We start from the raw sequence: 24326 nt of genomic DNA, 5'->3' as shown, positions 1-24326 counted from the left end.
TCGACTACTGGTCGCTTTTCCACGAAGCGTAAAAATATCCGGCTCCGTTGAAGGGTTAAACCCCCTAAAGATTCACGGCGCATCGCACGACGGCGGCGCGCTTATGCTTCTTTACCCTGCTCCGCAATCTACGTGCACGCGGACGTACACCAACTAGAACTTATACACATACAGGACACGTGCGTCGACGTGCACAGAGGCTGATCGATTTTTCGCACATTCAGTTTTAATGGATCCGCCACAGGCCGCGTTTTCTTTTTCCCTTGCCCGCGCGCGCTGTGTAAAGAAGCGTACAGAGGATTTATATTCTCATAGCGTGGCACATATTGTCGCGAGGTTTTTCGAAAGAAAGGGGGACACGACGCGCACAGCGGCTGAAGAACGAGCGAGCAAGCGAGCGAACGACCCGAGGAACGCGACGCAGAATCGCCGTGACGAGGTGCTCTATAAATATTAATTCCTCGGCTCGGCCTCTCCTCGTGATTTTCTTCAGCGAACACAGAGCCGAGAAACGCGCCACGGTCCTCGAAGAAACCGGCTAATTTCTAGCCCCTCTTCGGTTACAACGTTTTAGAAAGCTCACGTGGGCGAGATCTCGCGTCTGGGGATCTGACGTAAATTAAAAGGATACCCAGGCGTGGTCCTGTCCCCGTGATCTTCCACAAAAAAAAAAAGGAAGAAAGAAGAGAAAAAGAAACTTTTACGAGCCGCATAACAAGGTTTTTAGAGGTTTCTTGGAATTCCAGAAAATTTTATACGTGGAGTGGTAATATATTGAAGAATGTTAGAGTCTATATACTATCGTAATGATTATTACCATGGAAGTATAATGATACGAGGTACGCTGACGAGAATGAACGTCGAGTGACGTTGAAGAGATTGATCGGATACTACATGGGTTTACACGGTTAAGAGACATGGCTTAACCTTTTAACGCTCAAACTTTTCCACATATACGAGGAATCGATATGTGCGAATAATGTTGACGAGACAGTTTATACGTGCGCCCTAAAATAAAATATTATAGCGTTTATTCAATAATGATAGTAACAGCCAAATTAAATAAATCACCAATATTATGGTCTTATATAAATTGAACGTTTCTACCATCATTATGGAACACTTCGTATTAAGGATTTAATTCTGATTCTCACGTGGATTTCTGCGCGAAGGAAACATTTAGATGTGCGGATTAAGATGTTTGAATCTTGGATTCAGAAGCTTATTGTCATCTGTTTTCCATAAATGCATTGTCATGCGGTATTCTCGGTGCGTGTCAACGCAACTTCAATGAGGTTAAAAATTCTCTTTGTATATAAATCGGGACAATGTTTGTTAACATAAAAAAAGCACATGTGTAACCATTTAGGCACCTCGTATAATTAATTAAAGCGCTAGACGTGCAAATGGGAATAGGAACGTCCTTTCCAACGGGGAACATGTGTATAACATGTGAGTCACTCAGAAAGTAGACGTATTAATTCCAGCGAGATTAATCGTTCATTCCGACACAAAAATGGAGGAGCTGTCAGAACATGGAATCGATCGGTGATTAAAAAAATTTTCTTATTAGAATAGAATCGATAAGTCATAAAAAAATTCGCAATTTAAATTGGAAATGCTTGACAGACGAAGTATTATAGCCCAATATCGTCATGTGCTGCGATCGTTTCCTTTCTGCATCTCGTTACCACATGTTCCAATACCAGAACATTTTCAAAAAATTTGATCGTTAAATAAAAAATACGGGACAAGAGAACGTATCGCAGCCGAATATTACTGCTAGCGTATTTTCACGCAATCGTTTACCGTCGCATCTTTCGTTTGTATCGTAATCTTTACGATGGTCCTCGTTCCCTTTCTCTTCTAAACCATCAGCCAAACCTTCACCCTCTTTCTCTTCGTTAAACCTGGCTGGTCCCTTTCGTGTTCCCCGTTGAAAAATCCATAAACCGCGTGTCCGTGTTTTGTCTGCGTGCACGGCGCAGGGAGATACGTATTTATCGGGCCATTAAGCGTACGACGTTGCGGGGAAAGCGTCTGCGACGCTCGTGTAATCCGCGGGAAAAGCTATAATCGTGCGCGAGGTCGTGTCACCGGCGAGGTGTGGGTATAAGGCGCGTGTGTTAGCCGGGGCTAAAGAGGTGAAAGAGAGCAAAAGACCGGAGGGATGGAGAGGGAGAGAAGAGAGAAATGTATTAGCGTGGTGGTGAACGATGAGAGGGGCGTGCCAGCCGCGGTAATAGCTGGTAAGCTGTGCTATTATGAGCAGCCTGCAAAAAAGTGACGTCATGCTAGGCCACTCCTGTGGTTGACCAAAAGAAAAAAAAATGTGGAAAAAGGAGGAAAGAGAAGAAAAAAGAACGACGATGAAGAGAAACGAGAAAGAAATCGCATTACGATTCGTCGCTACTTATTGTTTCATCGCAATTGATCACTGTCTTTCTAACCCACCCCCTCCCTCAGCCCGTGCCCTGTCATCGTTTTAGCGAGTCCCTAGCATTTTCCGCCGCTTCATTATACCGCTTTGTCTCGCCGAGGCTGTGAGCTTTCGTCATGCTGTTTAATATTTATTCCTTAACGGTGCATGTTCCCGGACAATTTCCTGGTGCACCGACGACCATACAGAATATTATAGAATATAGACCGATCATCGCGACCGTTCTTTCCCTCTTATCGGTTCGGTGCATCTGACTCCTCGAAAATTCCGCTGCCAATTGCCGTCGTAGGGAGAGTTGGATCGCGAATTCACGAGGGAACAGGAATTACAACGATTAACTCGTGTCTGGTCGATGCGGAAGATAAGCTATCGGGCCTAATTGGCGTGAAAGGCATTTTTGACGGCCGGTAAATGCTATTTCACGCTGATTCCTAATTGGTGAAATGGATAATAGGAGGAAGAATCGGTTTCGTTCGCGCCTTAGGCTATGCGGGACGAGTTTTTTCATTTTATCGTCAGCGTTTCGGCAGTCCATTGGATTACGTAGAGAAATATACTCGCGATGATATCATGCCGATAAAAATTAACTGATAAAATTACATATATTTGTACAGATTGTATATTCTTATCCATCTGACAGCCGCAGTGTGGAACGTCAAAGCCAACGTATATTGCGGTAGATGTGTACGATCAATCAAGCGTAAGAATACCATGTATGAGGTAATTACGTGCCACTTTATAGGTCTTAAGTACGGAAACCTAACTATGTATCGTCGATGAATCTTTGACCGTCTAGATCTACCGACGCATACGTTATATCCGATAGATTGGGTCAAATCTATTTTTAGTTCCATTCAATATTCATTACCATCGTGTGTTCACACTTAGAAGAATAATGATACATCATAGTGATAATTACTCGCTCATTTTTGACAATTGTTTGATCGATGGGATAATTGATAAGAAAGCTAGATCGAAACATATTTCTAAAGGGAAGAAAATGAAATTCTAATGGCAGGCAAAGACGAAGAAACAAGAATGCAAGATTCTTTAAAGTATCACATGATACACGCCATGTCTGTGCGTTCTGCAACCGTGGAAATTAAACGCGAGTGATCGAAATGTAATTCGAGAAATTCGGCGCAGCCGCGGAATCGCGCGCGTGTCGGAATAGTTTCATTCGGGACGATTTAGTTTTCCGCGAGCGGCGTGTAAAAACAGCTCCGGTAGAACGCACGTATCGAGGGCCGTTTAACCGGATTGATGCCACTCGGCCGATTGCTCGTCTGCCCCGCGACACTGAATATAATTTTACTAGTATCGCGCGTAGCTTTTGTCGCTTTTTGCCCGGCCCCGCTCTGATACCGTGCAATTTTCAATGGAACCAAAAAAAGCGAGCGCCACAACAAAGAAAGAAACGGGGAAAACGTACAAAAAAAAGAGAGAGAGGAAAAAGGGGGAAAATATGAAAAAGAAAAGAGAGGAAGAGAGAAAATCAACGTGCGCGCAATTTCACAGTTATTAAGCAAGTAGTTACGTGACTAATGACTTAAACTTTAAACGACTGCTCGGATAATCCGGCCGCTAGTTAGGAAAATTTCTTTCCACCCGCCTGTATTTTCACCCCTTCCACTATTTTCTCCCTCTTCTCTTATCTAGTTTCTTCTCTCTCCCCTTCTACATAATTCCATGTCCTTCTTTTTCCTCTATTCGTTTCCTCCTCTGATCTTGAAACACGTTGCACAGCAACAACCCCCCTAGGTTAGAGGAAAAAGACGAGAAACGCAGAGAAAGACGGGAGCACGCTGCGAGGGAAAACTTGTTCGGTAGTTAGAGACCGCGAGGCAACGCGCGATTTTTTTTTTCGTTACACCGCTACGAAACTTCTCTCCTTCCCCTGTTACGTTACTCTTTCTATATTCTCCACTTCTCTCTCTAGTGGCAACAAAAAGAATCTGCTGTTGCGTGGAAGCGAAACACGGCTGCGGTAATGCCGTGCGCCAGCGTTTTCACCGTCGCGTCGCGACCCTTTCCAGAAAAGGAGTTTAAAGCCACCAGGCAGAATATTTTAATTGGAAGATCGTCCCGATTGCGTTACCGGCCGCTTACATAATTCCACGCAGCGTCTCGGTATCTGCGATCCGTACAAACAAAGTGGACAGCGCCGCGTGCACGGCCCTCTTTTTTTTTTTTTGCACCCTCGCGCACCCACCGATGGCAACGGCCAACCACCAACCACCATGCGGATACGCGAAACGCTGTTATTTTCCGGATAACAATAATCTCACGCTACGAACCTGCGTGCATGCTGGGCTCATAGTGTGAGAAAGCTCGTTTTCTCTTTTTTTCTTTTTTTTTCTTTTTTTCATCCGGGGCGACGAAATTACTCGAGCGGTATCAAACGTCGCGGCCTTTATCTCGACTTACAAAGAGAGCAAACGAGCACGGATTCCTTGGAAAATAAATCGCCGCAAAGCAACGCGGCCTTTTGACGCGGGCTACCACGATCGAAATTATTTCTGCCCTGACGGGATCGAAGGGACGCGACTCACCGTGAATCTGGAATCTTTAGGTAAGAGGACGCTGTTTGTCTTTCTTTTTCTTTTTCATAATGATGTGCAACTAGAGATATTTTACTGTGTATTGCGAACGAATGATCGTAATTGGTTTAGGAGGTGTTTTGATAAGATTGTTTGACAATTTGGAGAATAAATATGTCGAGTAAATATGTATGAATTTGCTGAGATATTATGAACAATGGATCGCAACTGATTCAGAGAATCTTTTGGTGAAATTGTTTAATGTTTGTCAGGATGAATAAGAATTATTTCGACGTGAACTTTGAATGTTTACATAGGGGGGTGAGTTTATCGCTTACTGACTCACGGTGATTTTTGATACAACGTTCTGAACGAAATCAACGAACAAGGTGTTGGGATGAATAAAAACGCAATAGCATGGTGTTAAAGGAATAAACGAGTCGGCGAGTAGGGAGTATGCTATTTCTATTCGTGGAACGAATTGCTCGCAGAAAGCCTATGACCCCGAAGACAAAGTGCAGTACGCGGTTTTTCATTGTTCACGTATACTGAATACGATTTCTGAGTCGGATACCTTTCACAGGTTGAGAAACACCCAGTATTGCGTGATGTGTTATATTCTACTGTTTCGCTACATTAGACTTTTCGAAACATTATATGTATACTATTATCGGTAGACCAATAAATCACTCTGTCACCATATGTAAATCTACGCTTATGAGGAAATGTCCAGACACAAAGAGTATACGCATTCTACATTTCATCCATTATAATTGATAATTGGAGAAAATGTACAATTCTCAACGAGGGTTGAGCTAAAAAGAACATTGTTACGAATACATATTACTAATAGAATTCTTAAGAAAAATCTTGAACATATGTTTAGTCAGATTAATTTTTACAATAGATTGATCGATTAATGTATAGACTAGACAAAGTAATAATTTCTCTCAAAAAAAAGTATATAAATCAAAGAATCAACAGGCAAAATTGTGTGCCTAACCAATTCCTATTGCGTAGACGAGGATCTCAAAGAAAAGGTCGAAAGACAAAAATGAAAATCGCAGGAGAAAATTTCTGTGATCTTCACGGTCGTCGACACGAGGATCTAGGGTTCATTCCAACGAGTCCGTTTGTAAATGCTGTTGATCTTCAGTTACCCGTTAAATTCGACGTATATTCCATAAGCGTGGAGAGAAAACAAGCCAAACGACGAGTAACGTGGACGCGGCTGCGTTTCCAACCGCACAATAAATTCCTTCAAACGTAATCCGCGGTACGCGACACACAAGGCTCTCTGCCGTACTATATTCACTTCTCAAGGTGAATGATGCAAATGCCAATGCGGTCGACGGTCTCTTTCAGCGGTGTGCAGCTCGTTGCATCCGTTCACTTCTCTCCCTGGTGAACCCAATAAACAAACGACAAACACTATTTTTACCTAATCGCTTGTCGAAGCGACTGATGCTCTCTTCCTCTTTCTTTCTCTCTCTTAATTTCTCTTGTGTGTCGTGTTCAGCCTATATCATGTATCAGGTATCACATACACTCATAACTCCAGCGATAAAATTCATGAAATTCATCGAGAAACTCATGACGGGTCCATCATAGCGCAAGGAAGACTCTCGCCGTCTCATTAGTTCACCTTTCTAATGACTTAATCTTCATCCTAAAGATAAGAGGAACGCGTACTTTCCATTTACTATTCAACCCCTTCCAGACCTTTCGACCTTGTCTAATCACGATACACTGTCGTTTCTATGCTGAACCCAACTCTCCTTCGAATATACAAGGTGTTTTCTATTTTTGGGGGGATTGGAGTGTAGGGGCGTAACGTATGAGTGGAATTCGGAGGAGAAATTTGCAAGAAGCTTTTACTTTGACACAGCTATAAGAAACTGTCAAACCTAGCGTGAAACATGTGCATAGCAGTGAATTTGTCATTATTGTCGATATTTCCTTGCAAAGGAAAGTTACAAGTTATCATACAGTTGTAATAAAGCGTTTACAACAAAGCTTCGTAGAATGTTTCTCTTCTGGAAATTACGCTTCTGTATTTTGGAAAATGAAGAACACGGAAGAAAGATGACAAGTGCGTTTCTCTTGATCTTTTTTATCCTATTCGCTCACAATTAGTGGAAAGAAAACAACACGTCCTACGATCAAAGATATTAACCTTCTAAGAATAGATGGTAATAGATGGGGAAATTTCGTGAACGATAAAGATACATCGAATATCGTGACAATTTGAATGTTTGATAAAATATAATTTTACATCGATCTTCGAATGGAAACACCCTGTATGTATACGTACACGAGCAGCTTTCCCGAAGCCCTTTTCTCGCGGACAGAGAGTGATCGATCATGCTCCCCGACAGCTGCGCTATCGCCTCGAAATTCCTGAGGTCGCGACAGCTCCTTAAATCGCGCGCGAGCACGAACCGCTTCTGTGCGCAAGCGGCGCGTAGTCGAAACGGGCTGTCGGGAGTTCGCGCTGTAATAACCGAGCCCCGTCGAGAACGTTTCCATTGCAAAACGCCGGGAAAAAGAAGGAGAAAACGGCCGGTACAGCCAACCCCTTCTCTCTCTCACTCACTTTTACCCTCTCTTTCTCTTCCTTACACAATCTGTACTGTGTTTAGGTGTATTTGTGTGCACTTGGCGAGTAACATTTCCACCGGCAAGACCGCTCCGGTTTTTTGTCCGCTGGAGGAATGAAAAAGCGGCCAGCATGCGCTTGTTTTGTGTCCACGAAAGGTATCGACGGTTGGCCGACGATTTAAAGAAGGCAAAATGCCAAACTCTCGCGCAAATCTCCCTTCCAACTGCCACCCTCTCTTCGTGTGGTTCCGATGAAACGGTCCATCAGGTCTCGTCCAGACCTGATTCCAACGACAACCACCACCCATTGCCACCACCTTGCTGCTTTTCATCTGCCTCCAGTCGTAAAAACTGTGCTTTACGATTTCTCGAAACTGACCGGTCTCTTCTTTTCCCTTCGTGCACCGTGCAAGAAGTCTATGGGTAGCTTGAGATGGAAGTATGCCGAGGTTTACAAGGATCTTGACGAACCGTGACGAGATAGAACGAAACTGGGATGTTGGAACGATATTGTGGCCGACAATGAGACGGGACGATGAAGCGTACTTCGAAAGATCTTTTCGATGGCTGCAATTTCAGGCTACACAGGTGCCCCTTCGTGTTTCAAGAATTCTGTTTGTTTTTTGATTAAAAGGACAGTTCTTGGGAATTTCGCGTAACCTTCTGTTTCTTGGGGATTTGCAAAAGAAGATATCAGGTATCGTTGGGTATTTTAGAGCTAATTGCATAGCGTGAATGTAAGGCGAAGAATGGTGAGAGAAACCGATGAATTCCTGTCACACGAATGCCAATTGTGTGAACTGTTTGTTCGGCCAACGAGTTGAGATAAATGGAATTCTACTATATTTAGAAATGTCACGATGACAAAAGTTGCAAAATTGTAGAAGCCAGCGAACAGTGAATGGTCCAAAATAGAAAAGTTCGAACGGGACCGATTACGATTCTCGCGAACGACGTGTGTCTTCTATTTGAAGAACGCTCACTCCGTTCGTGTCTTTTCAAAGGGAGAAGTGGAACCGCCTCTTCGTGCCCAAAACCGTGCGCTACGCTATAAACTTCCTGCGGTAAGGAGCTTAAAATAACCACGTGGAGAAATAAGAAGCAGAAAGGGCGAGGCAGATCGTTCTTGTACTTCGATTAAAGGATTCCCATTCTCTGCGAAACAGAGTCAAGTTCTGTTGCTCGGTTACGTGCAACCGTGTCCAATCGCCGGATCATCGTTTTTCCTTTCATTTCTGCTTTCTTCGATTCTTATTTCGAAACGATTCATTTATCTTGCTTTTTTTCAAGACTCGTTCCCGTTCGACGAGTCAGATTGATCGTTAACAAAGACACGACACGAGGATTCCGTGATTCAGGTTCGTTCAACCTCGACCACGGGCACGACGATCATCGCCTCTCTCTACGAGGAGCGAGGAGCTACGAAAGCCGAAAAAATTCCACAGAGACGCCTGCAGTTCAATTTGTTCGCGGTTCACGCTTCGTTATTGGCTTTAAATCACGAACGGCAGTTTCGATCTGCGGGTGGTACCAACTTCTGTAAACAGGTTTGCCTCTCTCCCCGTGGGTTTCGAGCGTTTCGAACGTTTCTTCGATGTAACGCCAAGGCAAATTGAATTTTCTGTTAAAACAAAAGTCGACGGCAAGGTGTAAATTTTCTTACCTGCCCGTCCACCACCTGCCAGCATCTTCCATGATCACGCACCTCCTAACACCATCTAGGAGAATCTCTATGTAGATATTAATTTCAATTTACTCCCACGTGACAATCGACTGATAACTCTGGTGTACCTTAGCTGAGGAAGCTTTCCTCGATGATTCGACATCAATTTACACAAGTAAGATTTGATAAGAGTAATTGTATATAATAAAGTTTTTCTATTTTTCTGTTCTAATAACATATAACCGATATAAGATCATTGGGTCATCACACAGTTTTTCTTCGAATCCTTTGTTCATAATTGTTACATCTATATCTTGCCACAAAATGCATTTGTCCTATGTCAATTATAATTAAGCATACCTAATTCCTCTCCATTATCACGACAAAACTGCAAAAACACGTCACATCCAAAACACCTAAATCTCAAAATTACACCTCAGAAAAGGCAGGAATTTTTAGCAACAGTCAATCGCTGCCAACTCACGTCGTGTCCGCATATGATATAATAAAGATAGCCACATTACTATTACTATTATTACAGACTGGCATCAACGAACGTACACAGCTGTCAAGCGAGGATTATCTGCGATCCGCTAGTCGGTGTCACGTGGTTGAGAAGTCCCATAGCCGGCGTCCCACACGACGGACGTGACCCACTTGATCCTGTCCGTAACCCGTGTCCGGCAAGCGGTAGCCGTCGATCTGTCGATCGATCGATTAATAAATATACGGTTGGGCGAGGATCGCGCGGACAGGCCTCGAAGGCACACGAGAGTGCATTCCCGGCGTCGGAGCTGCCGCTAGAATTACGGTCGACATTGTCCCAGATTCTCAGACGGTGGCATACGGCCGAGCCACGGATTCCCTTCTCTTATAGCAGCGTGCGCGCGCGCTAGTTCGCAACAATACGATTTATTTACGTTGGTGCTCACCTGGAACGTGTATAGAGAGGTTTTTCGCGTGCCACACGGGCCTACGGTAAGTCACCGTTAACGAGGCGTGAACGCGCTGCTGAATTACGATTGTTTTCCATTTAGAAACGGGAAACACCACCGCCGCCAGTGACAACGTTGCGTATAATACGCGCGTATCAGTCGAGTAATAATGGCGAGGCTACTTTGAAGCACGCCGGTACACACGAATATAGTGGGTTGTACAAGGAGAGAGAGAGAGAGAGAATAGCGTGTGCGATGCTTTACATGATCGACTAATATGCATGCGTTGCATCGTCGACGATCGACGAACGACGATGACGAAGACGAAGAGGACCATCGTACACACATGCGTTATAAGAGAGACAAGGAAAGACGTGTGCCACTGCATCGTATACCGTTGCTATCTCTGGTGTACCATGGTAATTTTTCATCGTACGTTGAATTATTAATCAGAAAACGGCAAAAGAGCGCGAACGTGTCCCCGCGAGATTAAAGAAGTCGCGCGGAAAGATCGGCCGAAGAAGAACGAGGCGAGCGCGCGAAATTGAAACCCGTATTACCCGCGCCGCCACCTCCCTTATAAATATTCCGTGTAACGATGCCTCGCGCTAGATTGATTTCCCAATTAAATGTAAATGAACTCGTAGCCTGGCGAAGGGGCGGAGAGGGGAGGGGAGCCGCGGAACGAGTTTTATAATGTTCAGTTGCGCGCGCCAAGGAGGTGCGGGCTTGAAAATCGTAGGCTAAGCACAGCGTGGCTCTGGTCAATAAATTAATTATTCGTCGAGGGCATGGAGAAACAGAGGAAGAGAAAAAAAGAGAGGAACATAGAAGAAGCCTGGCACCATCTTCTTCGACGCTGTTCCTTTCACCCCGATCCTGGTCAGCCCTCTCACCCTTCTCGATATTTATGATTCTCCTCGGTATTTATTTTGGCTCATTTGTCCATCGAAAACTGCCGCGTCATCGGGCCAGACTTTCAACTTCTTCTTCTTCTTCTACTTCTTCTTTTTCCCTTTTTTTCTTTTCTTTTTTTCGAGCCTCTGCTACCTCGAGGAACCCTTTCGAAGTCTGGTTGGCTGGTGAAAACCGAGGTAGACCCTTCTTCTCCTAACGATTTCTCTCGTAACTAGCGAGGGACATTGGTGATAGATGTTGTCTAACATTGAGTCATCTTGCGATTCGGAAGATTTTAATAGCGGTCAAAGGAACCGATAGGAATTGTTACCAGCGCTATTATTCACGGGCTTTTATCTCTAAAGAAAAATGAGTGCGTTTTTGGCCTGGTTTGTTCAAAATAATAGCAGAATAGCTCGTGGCGTTTATTTTTACGATACAAAGAGAGAAATACTAAAAGAACGAGAGATGTAACCATTTGCGATGAAATGACATGTCATGCACGTCGATTGTCTCAAAGGTAACCGTAACGTAAGTCCAAGCACGTCGCTTGATCTCGCTGTTTAGAAGTGGCTCTTAACGTATAAGGGCACACATTGAAATGGACAGCGATAACGAAACTATATACATACTTTACTATGATATTTAACCAAATTAGCACTACATGTACATAGATATCAAAGAGACTAAAACGCGATGAAGGAAACAAACCTTTCTCCAAATACATTGGACGGATACATAAGCCCATAAAATTTCTATAAAAAATACAAATTGACCATTTCGATCACCCTGATATTTCCGGTGTATTTAAAACAGCAAGTAACTTTCAATCGCTTTGGTTGCACTCGTCTCGCGCGTCTATCGGTCGCCATCGGCGAGTGGTTTAAAGCCATTCCTATAGCCGCTCCTTACGAAACATTCTCGTGGAAGAATTTGCCACGCGTGATCTGGTCTCCCCCGCAATTGTCGCGAATCATTTGAAGAGGCTCGTTCCGAAGGGGACGTAATCTTCGAACGGATCTGAAGAGAAGCTGACAAGCTGAAAACGCGAACGATCTGTTTGCAGAGATAGCGAATGGCTATTTACAAAGAAGTCACCGGGATGATCGTGTTTTGTCCCGTTGGAGAAGCGCGACACCGTGTTTCCCTTGGCCATCGCAAACATTTCGGCTTCCGTTTTCAGGGTGGTTAACTCTGGACATTCTCCGATATTCACGGGGCCCACCCCGGGTATTTATTCTGGCTCATTTGTCCCTCAGGAACAGCCGCGTCATTGGAGGCAACCTCGAGCCGCAGGGAGACCTTTTTTTTCTCTTTCTCGTGCACCAAGGATCGTCCCTTCGAGAAGGTCTCAGGTGTTAACTAAAAACGAGTAGTGGACCAGCTTAAGCGCGAGACGCCTGGAATTCGTTCATCCACGAAATTCCAACACGAGTCGACGAAGAAAAGGAAAGCTTTAAAGGAAATCAAGGAATTTCTTTTCGAGGTAGATTACCATTCGTTCTGTCATCTCTCTAGGAAAAAGCCCCTAACAATGATTTACAAAACCCATTAATACGTTAACGACGAGCTCGACGTTATGTTTCTACGAACACGTTCGAGATACCGATCCTGTATGGACGTTATTTCGCATACTGGCGATCGTAAGAGAGAACGTACAACTTCTGCAAGACGAGACGCGTCGTTTTCTTTTTCCGTTCTCTTTCTTCCCTGTGTTCCTCCTTCTCTTTATTTCTTCTTTCAAATCGTGTCATCCCCTTCGCGTTCTAACGCCCGACTGCCGCCCGTCAAAAGGAGAACACGTCAAAGAGCAACGACGGCACATGGCCCGGTAGGAGCGTCGCTCGAGAGATCGAGAAACTCGTTCAAAAGTAATAGCCAGGTCGTTTCAGCTAGATGAACGATCAGCCACCAAGACGGAAGGATTGCGACGAGGCACGTAAGACTTGCGTAATATCGTCGGGTAAACGAGATTCCTGAAATCCAGCTCGACCGATTATGTCAAATGACGAAGAGAGAGAGAGAATTCTCTATGGTTTTCTCTCTTTGCCGCGAAGGATGGACGACCGTCCAACGTGAACGCGGGAAGGAAATAAATTCTGCCGGCTGAGTATTCTCGGTGACGCATGCTCGTCGAATTGCTGCCCGTAATGAGCGGCAGAGGATTTGTCGAGCTGTGCGCGATTCGTACGAAACGCGGCGAGTCCCGCCTTGGCAAAAATAACTCCTGGCTCGCCAAAAACTTCGTCGTAAGCACGAAATTGTATTTAAAAAACGACAGAAACAGAAACTCTCTATGTATTTGTTCCTTTTTCGATGCATGAGACTTCTTTTCTAAATAGAAACTATTATTGTTAGATTTATTAGAAATTCGGCAAAGATATATATAAATCTATGAAACGAAGATAAGCGAGGTTATAAAGAAGGATTAGAGGTAACGAAATAAAATTAAACAACAGTTGTTAGGAGATTCGTAAGGAATGTTAAACAAGAACAAGTTGTCTCGGCATAGTCAACCGGGAAGACGACTTAAGTCTAGCTTATCAGTATCTTGGACATACTGGCAATTCGTTACTTACGTATGTGCTCTTCATTTTTATTAAAAATAAATTGTATCATACTCAGGTCTGCAACTAGTACAACTGACTAAAGTGGAATGAATTCTCACCCTGCGGTCAATTCTCTTCGAGTCTACATGAACCTAAATTGATGTTACATTTCGATGACTATTAATTAACATATAAATAATTTTTAAACGTTTGATTTTAGTATTCGATAGAATTTTATTGTCCTTCGCGTGTACCACGCTTTTTACGGGTAAAGTATTCCAAAGAAAAAGACGATATCTGAAAAGATTAAACGTGAAGAAGAGACGAGGAGATAGCGTTAAAGATTTGTTTATTTCGAAGAATTTAGCGATCTCGAGGTGTGGCGTCCGGGGGGCCGATTTTCGGCGGGTGATTCGTATCTGTGACCGCGCATCTTGCAAATGTTCCCACGTTAAATGAACGGACAGGACAACAATTAGCAGGGTTCCACGAACACGGGGCTAGAGAAGGGCAGAGAGCGTACGTAATGGAGTCGCGTATCGCACAGCCATCTTGGCATTAACAGCCCATGTGGTATTATCCCTTGAAAAAGGACAATCCCCGGGAGTTTCTCTCTGTGCCCCCGTATAACAGAGGAGGAACGGCGGAGAAGGTCGGTCAGGTACTTAAACACAAAAGTACTTAACCACGAACACCGAAACTAATGGCGCCTTCGCACCAGGTAAAATTTGCGGTCGTAGGATATCGGGGGAGGGTCTGTTTTCTATCTCGTGCTCCATCATCGTCGATGGAACCACAATTCAAAAGATGACGACCTTCGGCCAGACTCTAGAATTCTTCACAATTCTTCTTTTTCTTTTTGTTTTCTTCTTGCTTCTCCTCCTTTATTTACGACGAGTTTACGAATAACGAGATCACGAACGGAACTCGAAATTCCTGAGCCCGATGTACTCGGTGGAATTTAATGGCCCCTCGAAAATCCAATCGACCAGCATGACGAGATACTATAAAGAATGTCTGAACGATGAATTTTCTGTTTCTAGAAGCACGCGAGCTTCGTCATCCTCGCTATTCACTGTCTAATCAAGGAAGAGAATTGCCTCGTTTCTGGTTGTGACGAGTGAAAGAGGGACTCGTACGGGTCTCTGGTCGGAAGCTGTTGGTCAAGGTCGCGCATTCTCAACATAAAGAGAATATATAGCTCGGTGTAAAAATGAATCGACACGTGAATGCTAGGTTCACGAGGTGTCTGTTCGCTAGTCTCTTTGCTGTCCAGGAATTCCATCTGACAAAGATCCTGTCAGAGATGAAAAAAGAAAATTCCTTCGGCGAAGAGAGAAGGGGGATAGAGAGAAAGAGAAAGAGAGAGAGGAAGAAAAACAGATGGAAAAAGAGAAAAACTCTTCCCACGAATTGAATGCCGCTAGGAAGTACTACTCCAGGCAACCCTATTACCTATCGAATAAAAGCTGGAGATCCAAGAACGGAGGGATAGAGGAGAAAAACGCGGAAAAAGCCGGACAAAGGGGAAACGTAATTTCACAGATCAAGATATAGACCGTGCACCGTTCGACTGGATCTAAATCGCAGGACCGTGACCAATGGGGAAGACGGTACACCACTAGGATAGAGAGTTCGCTTATTTCCAGAGGAAATCTCGAGCAGCCACGAAGCTCACGGATATAATGCAATGGGTTCTTCTCTTTGAAGGGAAGTTCCTCTCTCCCTCTCTCTAGGCTCGAGAATGGCATAGTCGATTCCGGAGCAGAAAACATGCTGCCCAATATGGCGAAGAAAAGCCAGCGGACTCTCTTCCCACGAGCTAGACTCGCTGGACTGATTGGCAAACAATTAGCAAGGAGGACGGTGCTCACGGTGCGAGAAGGGCACGATGAAGTACTAAACGCGGGATAGGCATGTATCACGCGGGCATCTTTGCTCGTGCATAGTGCGTACCAGCGAGCCCTCTCACACCCCTTCGCGTCCTTCTCTATGCCGCTCGTGTCTCGAAACAATGAGAACAATGCCGCTGGTCTTCCGCCGGAGCGGACAGACAAAGCCCAGTTCCACGACAAAACCATCGTCACCATCGTCACCATCGTCGTCGTAGTCGTCTGCTTCCTCGTCGTCGGACGTCGTAGCGACGCGTCGGTCTCCGGGCTTGGTTAAGGAACCAGAACAACGCTTGACAACGGGACCAGAGAGGAAGCTTACCAGAGAGCTAGACACTGAGGCATGGAAACAGCGCCGCTTCGCTATTTTCAACGTCTGTACACGCTTTATGTGCATGCTGCTAATAGAACATGAGTATTGCCTCCAATTTTAACGAGAATTCTGTCAATTGTTTCATTTTGTGAAGCTTGTTGGAATTATCGCTGCCTGGAAAAGTCTCTATACAAAATTGGCCAATTTTACCCTCATCGTCTTGTCATCTCCCTACTTAGAATCTGGATCATGTTATATAGCAACGAACTCTTTTTCTAACTCACAAAAAGCTCGTAAATCTGCCGTAACTAATCTGACTTATAAAATCTTTTACAGTTACATTCCCAAACTTCGAATTAAACCTGGAACCTCTTCTTTCATTAAATACAGTACACTATACGCGTATGTATACCAGAAACCGGTGAAAAATGGGGGTAAGGAAAAGAAGAGACAGAGAGAGAAAGAGAGAGCAAGAGGGAAGCAACAACAGCTATGTTGCTGCGTCCATTATATTGTTTTGAATTAAGCGCGCCATGGCTGGTTGGCTGGGCTGTGTTTTAATATAAGGGTTTTGGATTTCACGTGCATCCACCGACCCCAAACCTACGCTCCCTTCGCGACCCCCGCGCGCCAGTTTCAACCCCCCCACAGAGCAGGTCGTCATGTTCCGTAGTTCTCCACGCAACGTAGAGCCCTTCTGTGTGTCCTCTCTCGTTCTCTATCTCCGTCACCCGTTGCCCTGCACGTTTCCCTTCCTTCCGTCCTTCCTTCTCACGCGCCCTTCCTCCTCGTATCTCTCTCTCACCCTTTCTCTCGCGAAACTGCACTCCGATACGCCCGTTATTTTCAGCAACCCCGTCGAATCGAGTTCTTTTTAATTGGTGGGACGTTTGCGCGTTTCCGTGCGCGTACGCGTATATTCTTTCTCTCTCTCTCTTACGTATTTTAGCCTTCTTTCTCTGCCGTGGATTTCTTTTTTTCTCTCGTTCCGTCTTTTTTTTTACCTCTCTTTCGCGTTCGTTTCGTCCCTGTGCCTCTGCTACCACACGACGCTTCTTTCTCTACCAACACACGACAGTTTCACGTTTTCTCTCTTTCACGACCGTTGTTTTTCAACGGCTGCACGAATTCTAGGCGTCGCGACAAAGGAACGACGAAACGGTGGCGGACCACACTTCCCTAGCATTAGTCGATGTCGCCTAGTTCGAAGCAACAGACAGCCAAGGTTCCGGAATGTTACCGCGCTAATGGCGAACGCGGCCCTCGCGACAACGCGCGATCCATCCGCCGCCGCCTATCGATCGTTTCAGGCCCGTGTTTTTATTCCGGCCGCGATCATCGCGTCAAAGAATCCCCCGCAAAAAGGCCTCGACAACCCGCTGAACAACGTTTCACTCGCTAACGCCTGCCTTCCTTCCGGGAACGATAGGAATTTCGCATGTTTCGATGCATTTTCCAGATACTCGCGTCATCCTGGAATAACGATCGTATTGCAAGCTGGAACTAATGTGTTGCGACGGTTAAAGTATTCTTTTGTAAGAAGTGCTCTATCAATTTAGAATCTTATACAGACTACTTAGGCTATGACTCTTTACAACATGAGCGTACCTGTAGTATATTTTGAATAAATGGCTGTACTTTACAAATACAGTTTGTTAATTTCGAAAGGAGGTACGAATTTCTTGTGGTCATTGGTTTGCTGTTGCTACGTGAGATGAACACTTGTATACAATACACGGAATAAATGATCAAACGGTTCGTCAATCTCACGGTGTTTCATTGAAGAATTTCACGATCAATCTTACGAACAATCATCACGCTATAACTTTAGAAGCGCTATATTTTTAAAATATTCAAAATTCGAAACACAAACACGACAGCGAAACGTCCAATAAAAAGAAACAAAAATTCTAACTTTGAATCTCAATAAAGGCAAATTTTCCCTATAAATCACTAAGGAAAAATTTCAATCCAAAAGGGAAGCAAACGACCCTGATAACAACTCGAGGAAGGTCGAACATAACCCAATGCGCGGATTATGAAACTATTCAGGGCGTGAGAAGTAGAAGGAGAACAAGAGCGTAAAAAATGCTCACGGTAAAAGAATGCAGTCCAATTTGCACGCGACTTCCTAAGAATCTGCCAGCGGATTCCTGGTCACCTAATTGCCATTTTACGCGCGGCCTTTTATCGTGAAAGCCCCGGCCACGAAAGCCCCGGTTGGTGCCACCTCTCAAAGGCGTTGCCAAGGCACTTTGTATTCCGCAAAGAGCGCCGCTCACGGAACACGCGTTGTTTAGCAAATTGTCGCCACCGCGGTGCTTAATCAGCAGAAGATCGCACCTGCAAACCCCGAACACAAACCAGCTACTTGATAGTCCCTCGGGAACGGTTTGATCTCGTGACGCTGGCGGCGCACGTGGGCTTCGAGATAGCGCATGTCCCAACATTCCTTAGGAAATGCGTTCTAAATCGTTGGCATCGTGTCGTTAACGCGTTTTCTAATCGGCTCACGAACACCTTGGGAAACCGAACGTTTTTTACGAGACCAGAATTTCTCATTCCGGCCTCCGGTGGTTTAAAACTGTCGCACCAACCGGGACGAAAATAGAATGAGAATCGTGGAATGAAGCGGAGTAACTCGTTCGTTCTCTGGATTCGATCAACCGTATATACAGGGTGTTCCAGGGATAAACCAATCAAGGATCAAATTGTGAAATAGTATGTATGTTATTGGTTATCGCTGTAGTTTCCAGTGTTACGATAAAGTAAGTTGGTTTGTCAAGATAATTTGATAGAAAAAAAAAAGATAGAACTTGTTACGAGTCAGATTTGAAAGTGTAGCTGAAAAGAGCTCAATAAATTTCTTCGAAACCAATTGGTATCGTTTTTATTTTCTATGTATATAAAGTTTGATTGTGATTCGATAAAGCTATCAATTCGTTTGACCAGTGAGTTAAACAAAAATTTGGTCCTTAATAGGTTAATGCGGATGCTCGTTATATCGATTAAACCGTCCATAGGTAATCGGAAAACAACAAATTCGACGCAACGATAACAAATACTTCTATCCATAACATAAAATCAAAATATAATATACTGCATATGCCACTGATCGTAAACCACGATTACAGCAGACAAATATTTACGATTTTTCAATAAATCACGCTGCTAAGCACTTAGACAAATATCCATCCACTTGCTGAAAGAAATCGCTAGCGCCCGGTTTCCGGTCAATTATTCGAAACAGCATATCGCTGCGCTTCCGACGATTACGACTAAAGAAACTAATGACCAAGTGGTGGTAGAACAATAGAACCAGTCAGCGAGCCAAGAGGCAGCTACCCGACCGTCTCTTCCATAGCATCGTACGTTCTCTATACGTCTATAGTCTGTACATATACATATACATTAAAAAAAAAACCGAGAGAAGAGAAAAAAAAGGAAGAAAAACAGAGGGAAATAATCAGACTGGGAGCGTCCATTGACAGATTGTCCACGGTCCCGTGGCTCCTGTTCCGAAAGATCGACCGCGACAGCGATTCATTCACGAGCCGCGTGTTTGCAGTCGGATTTCGGGCGAAACTGCTTTCGCGCCCATTTTTGTTGGAGGTAAGCGTACGAGGGTTCGTCGAGACACGCTCGTTGTCGGAAATAACGACATAATGACATGGTAGAAGATGAGTGCCCGAGGTAGGTAAATCCGAGACAAGGTACGGGCCAAGGGTGCGAGCAGGACGGTGAAAGGGAAAGAGAAACCAGACTGGGTGCTTGGCTCTGGTAGGGATATCCAGTAAGGAAGAAGAAGGACAGACGTAATAAGAGAAAAAGATGGACGGTTGGGTTGTGTGCGCACCGACTTCGAGTCGGAAGCGTTGCTGACCATCGCTGGGTAGGCCGGTGGTTCATCAAGTCCCGACCAGTTGAAGAGAGCTCAATAGGCACTCTCCGAAGTTCTTGGCTACGTCACGCAACCCTTTATCGCATCGACTCGGTCTAATTTTATTTACGGTTGATCGCCGGTCCGTAGACGGGCGTGATTCCATTAGAAAATTCACGGGAAGTGCATTGAGCGCCACGTTTACGGAATACGATGCACGAACGAGTTTCTGTGGTAATTATCCGGGGCAACTAGACTCCGCTAGAAATGTGGAACGATATCAGCACCGTCTTAAGTACTTAAGTACTCTGTACTCTGGCGGGCGATGACTGGTCTAGTTGGCTGATGTCTGACGCCTGTAGGTTTCCAGATTTCATTAGCTTATCTTATCTTTCTCTTCGCGTTACAACCGTGGTGTAAAAATAAAATTAAAAAAAAAGAAACGCACATTGTTAGGATCCATACGTCACGCATTAACAAGCATACTTCTTCGCCGAAAAAGGAGAAGAGAGAAAAAGGGGACGTATTCGAGTCTGAACGTAGAAGAACCATTACCACCATCACTTCGTCACCCGTTCCCGACGACCGTCGACGTTAAGCATGATCGATACGAGGCGAATCGCGGAAAATTAATGTCCGTCTCGCGGCGGCGGTGCTTCATCGACCGTGAAGAATCGACGAGGAGGAAGAACGGGTTCGCGGAGGATCCTGTACTACTACTGGTTTCGCGAGCAAACGCAACAGCTCGAAGCACGTGAGATAGAAAGATTCGGTATAGGATCGTCCTTCGTTCGTAAGTATTAAGATGCCTGTTGACCTTGTAAAGAACGTCATAATAGATCCAAATTGTTGGGATCAACGAATAAAGACAATCGATTAAAATATCGTGCACAAATCAGTAACTCGTAGTGTATGCAAAATTGTGAAAATTGTTTGCGGAAATTTTAGAACGAAATAACAATTATACGAGCCTTTTGGTAGTCATATCGATCAACTCCGTAAACTGAGAAGTACAGAATAGTGATTATCTCAAATACAAAGTCTTCAACGTTTTTATCCATCGTGTCGTGATTGTACCTGGTTTCGGTTGTATCACGAATTTAGAACCACGTTATATAGAACGAGAAAGAGAGAAAGGGATCGGGGGACACAGAGGAATATGGGATCAACGATGCTGAACGCGGCACGCTCTCTTTAACACCGAATCGGCCCAATTTTGCCCACTATTTAGCGACGCCATGCTTCACCGCAGTCAAATTAGCCGTCTGTCCAAGCACGCCGCTGCACTCGTATACACTCGCGTATACATACACACGCAGAGATAAACGCAAACGGACCCGCGAATCCACTCGGCGCAACAATGCTATTCGCACGCGTGTACACGTGAATCTGCAAATTTCATTCATCTCGACGGTTCACGGGAAGAGGACAAGGGGGTGGAGAGGGCAGGCTCTCTCGATTTTAGCCGGCTTTTTTAACCCGTCCCCGACAACGAGCGTCGACATCCGTGTGGCACACCTATAGCGTGTCTCGTTTCCCCCTTTTCCGATTTCACGCCGATCCTCGTTAAATCGCTATTGTCACGTACTTTCGATGTAAATCATTCGCGAAACAAGTTCTCTCGAGCACGACCGATTTCCCGTGTCCGATAAACCGAGCCAAGTACAAAGTGACGAAAGCTCCTACAATGGCGTGCAAAAATCTTCGTCCTCGTGGATTTCCTTACTTTTCTTCTATCGTTACATAGAAATTTTCTATTTGAATATTATCATATTATTATTGGAAAGTTTCTGTTATCGAATGAGACGATAATTTGAATAATCCTTCAAGAATATGTAAACATTACCGAATCGTATTAAATTTAAAGACTGTGGAAGAAACGCGTAATAAATTTCCGCTTGTCACGTGGATTAATTAATTAATCATATATCTTGAAAGTTATATCTGTATTTCAATTCGAGAGTAAGTATATATTATACCACTTTCTTTAGGATGTTTTACTACGTTGACCTTTTATAAAATGCCGTTTACTTTAGAAGTTACATCCTATATAGTTTATCGTATTGTCTGTTATCTAAAAGCGTTATACCCATAAAACCAATAGAGTTTCACTTTTCAATCGCAATCGTATTCAAATATTCTCTTTCAATCAGTAAATAACAGGATTCAATAAATAGACGATAAGTAGCTTTCATTCTGAAATCTTCAATTGTAAACTTGCATCTCGATACAAACTAAATCACTCTAATCAAGTAAAATGTATCCTAGTCTTTCTGTATGGCATAACAAAAACATTCAGATTCGTCAAATAACGCGCACACACTCAAGTTGGTAAAAATCAAAGTTGGTTCTCGGTAATCCGTCGCGTTGCTTATAATTCAATATTCGTTAAAATTCCTGAAATCCTCGCTCACGGAAGAAAAATCTTTCCGAGCGAATAGCTCTCGACGCCACTGTACGCAAAACACAGTTGACGCACACACGATTTTAACGCGGAACGAATTCCATTCGCGTAATCGCTAATGCAACTAATTGCGCGCGGCTGACACGATGCGATACCCTTTTACTTTCCCTTAGATATTTGCGGCACTAACGCGGCTCTTTCCTCTCCGAGAGCAGAGATAAACTAATGGAGAACGCGCGCATTGAACCGCGCCGCGAGTTTCTCTGGAGCGTAAAAAGAAGTCACCAGAATGTTCTCCCGTTTGGTTACGATTAATCGTTTTAAAGACGTCGCGGAAAGAGAAACAATCCTAAGCGCCGTTTCCAGGCGGCACTTTATCATCGGGACCGAGCAGACGCGCGAACGTTCGCTCGTAAATAAATCGTGAATCCAATTTGTGGCCGCCATAAATCAATACGGGAATCATGATTCTCAAAGGGCACGGAGAACGCTTCGAACTTCGACTGTCTGACGAACCGAGACCGGCGACGCGTTCGAGTTCTTCGCGATTAAAATCTTTAATTGCCTTGAAAACGTCCGTTTTCTGATCCAAGAAAATAATCCACGAAGCCATTAAGTCCGATGCGGAAGAGCAACGCTATACGACATATTTGTAATTTCTTAACGGCGATGCTGTGCAACTTTCATATTTGTATTTACGTTTTGTTTCATCGAAACGTTCACATTCGTCGATTTTAATCGTCACGGACGAAATTATTGGACATGTAAACTATCGAATAATTCCCGAAGGTATCGTATAGGGAAAGTCAGGTGTTTCGAAATTGCGGTCGTGTCTTGTACGGACCGACACTTTGTCCTTGAGCTCTTTTCTCCAACAGGTAAAACGATACGAGAAACAATAAAATGATGAACACTCACCATAGACACAGGAATGGGTCCTCCGGCGCCATTGGGGTAGGGGTACGGCGAGACGAGGTAGCCCATGTTGAACGACGAGGTATGTGGCGTCGGATCCACCTTACCTGTTTCACAAATCAAGAGAAAAACAACAGGTGAGCAAGACAGCTTGAATATTATTAAGAATTATCAAGAAACAGATCTCGAACGTGCATTCGTTGACCAGAATTATTCTTAATCCTTCGAAGGTTGACTTTTTCCTTCCAACTACTAGTTTCGGAGAAAAAATATTTCGAGCGCTTGATCTTTAAATATTCATTCGTTTTCATTTTCTTTTATCTTGCGAATTCATTCGTTCGAACCTTAGATCCGAAGACCTGATTTTCAAACAGCCTACGCAAGCAACTATTTTCGCTATTTTCGATTTAATTTTGACAAAAATAAAACAAAATGTTAATTGCTCGGATTGTATATTTCGCCTCATTTTTATCTGTAATATGATAACGGAACGTCGTAGCTGCGGTTAAATTAAAAACGCGTTAAAAGGCAAGACACTGCGCTATAGGCGTGAAAAACCCAACGAACCAACGACGTTTATCTTTTCACGCTTATCCGGCGTAAATAGTCTCCGAATAATTACATCCTTTGATTTTTCCTTGCCAATTAAACGCAGCTACTCGCACGCAACTTACGCGCACGATTCCAGGCATTCCTCTAACCATCTTCCGCTGGTACGTCTACATTAAACCAGTTCCATTTAATGGACTTAATTCGCGCTCATCTAGTGGATGCCACCTCGACAAGTCGTTCGAGGGACACCAAAACGATGCGTATCGCGACATCCGCCCCTTGCGCAGTTTACAATTCTTCCCTAGAAACCAACCGGTAGTGTGGGCCCTTTAAGCACAGTTTGAGAATGGATCACGATACCGGAGAAACCTTTCGAGTTTATCCGTTCCGCGAAACTGGATCGCGGCGAGCAACAAGAATCCGTCGGCGAGCGACGGAGGACTCTCCTCGCCAAGTGATACCGATCGTTTCTTCGGTCCCGGGGCCTCTCTTCTCCCGATCCGTTGAAGGCGTATCCTGTCCCGCTCGAGAAGCCAACAGACACGGTCCCCGTTCTACGAAACTCGATCGTTTCGAGAGGTAGAAACCTGCTTTCAGGATTCCAACTGATAACTATCGTCCTTTCTTCTCTTCTTTTCTGCTCTCTCGATCTGTTGCTCGTAGTCGCGCACGAGGGCTGGATGGTGAAATCAGGATCGCATCCCCTCGGGTCTAAGATCGTTATCAGAGGCGAGCGACGAGTATC

The 24326-nt window shown here is 44.4% G+C and overlaps 1 protein-coding gene across 1 annotated transcript in view; it reads right to left on the bottom strand.

Annotated features, from left to right (window-relative positions):
• LOC138181950 (protein pangolin, isoforms A/H/I/S) overlaps nucleotides 1-24326 on the bottom strand; it is a 281070-nt gene that overhangs the window by 221680 nt on the left and 35064 nt on the right. Inside the window, exon 3 of the mRNA XM_069117355.1 lies at nucleotides 23033-23136. Coding sequence (XP_068973456.1) covers nucleotides 23033-23136 — 104 coding nt within the window. The remainder of the gene's footprint in view (nucleotides 1-23032; nucleotides 23137-24326) is intronic.

This window comes from Bombus flavifrons, chromosome 7, assembly GCF_040668555.2.
Source record: "Bombus flavifrons isolate JBK064 chromosome 7, iyBomFlav1_principal, whole genome shotgun sequence".
Classification (NCBI taxonomy): Eukaryota; Metazoa; Arthropoda; class Insecta; order Hymenoptera; family Apidae; genus Bombus; species Bombus flavifrons.
Note: the sequence above shows the minus strand (reverse complement) of the source record. Positions and strands in the feature narration are given on the sequence as shown.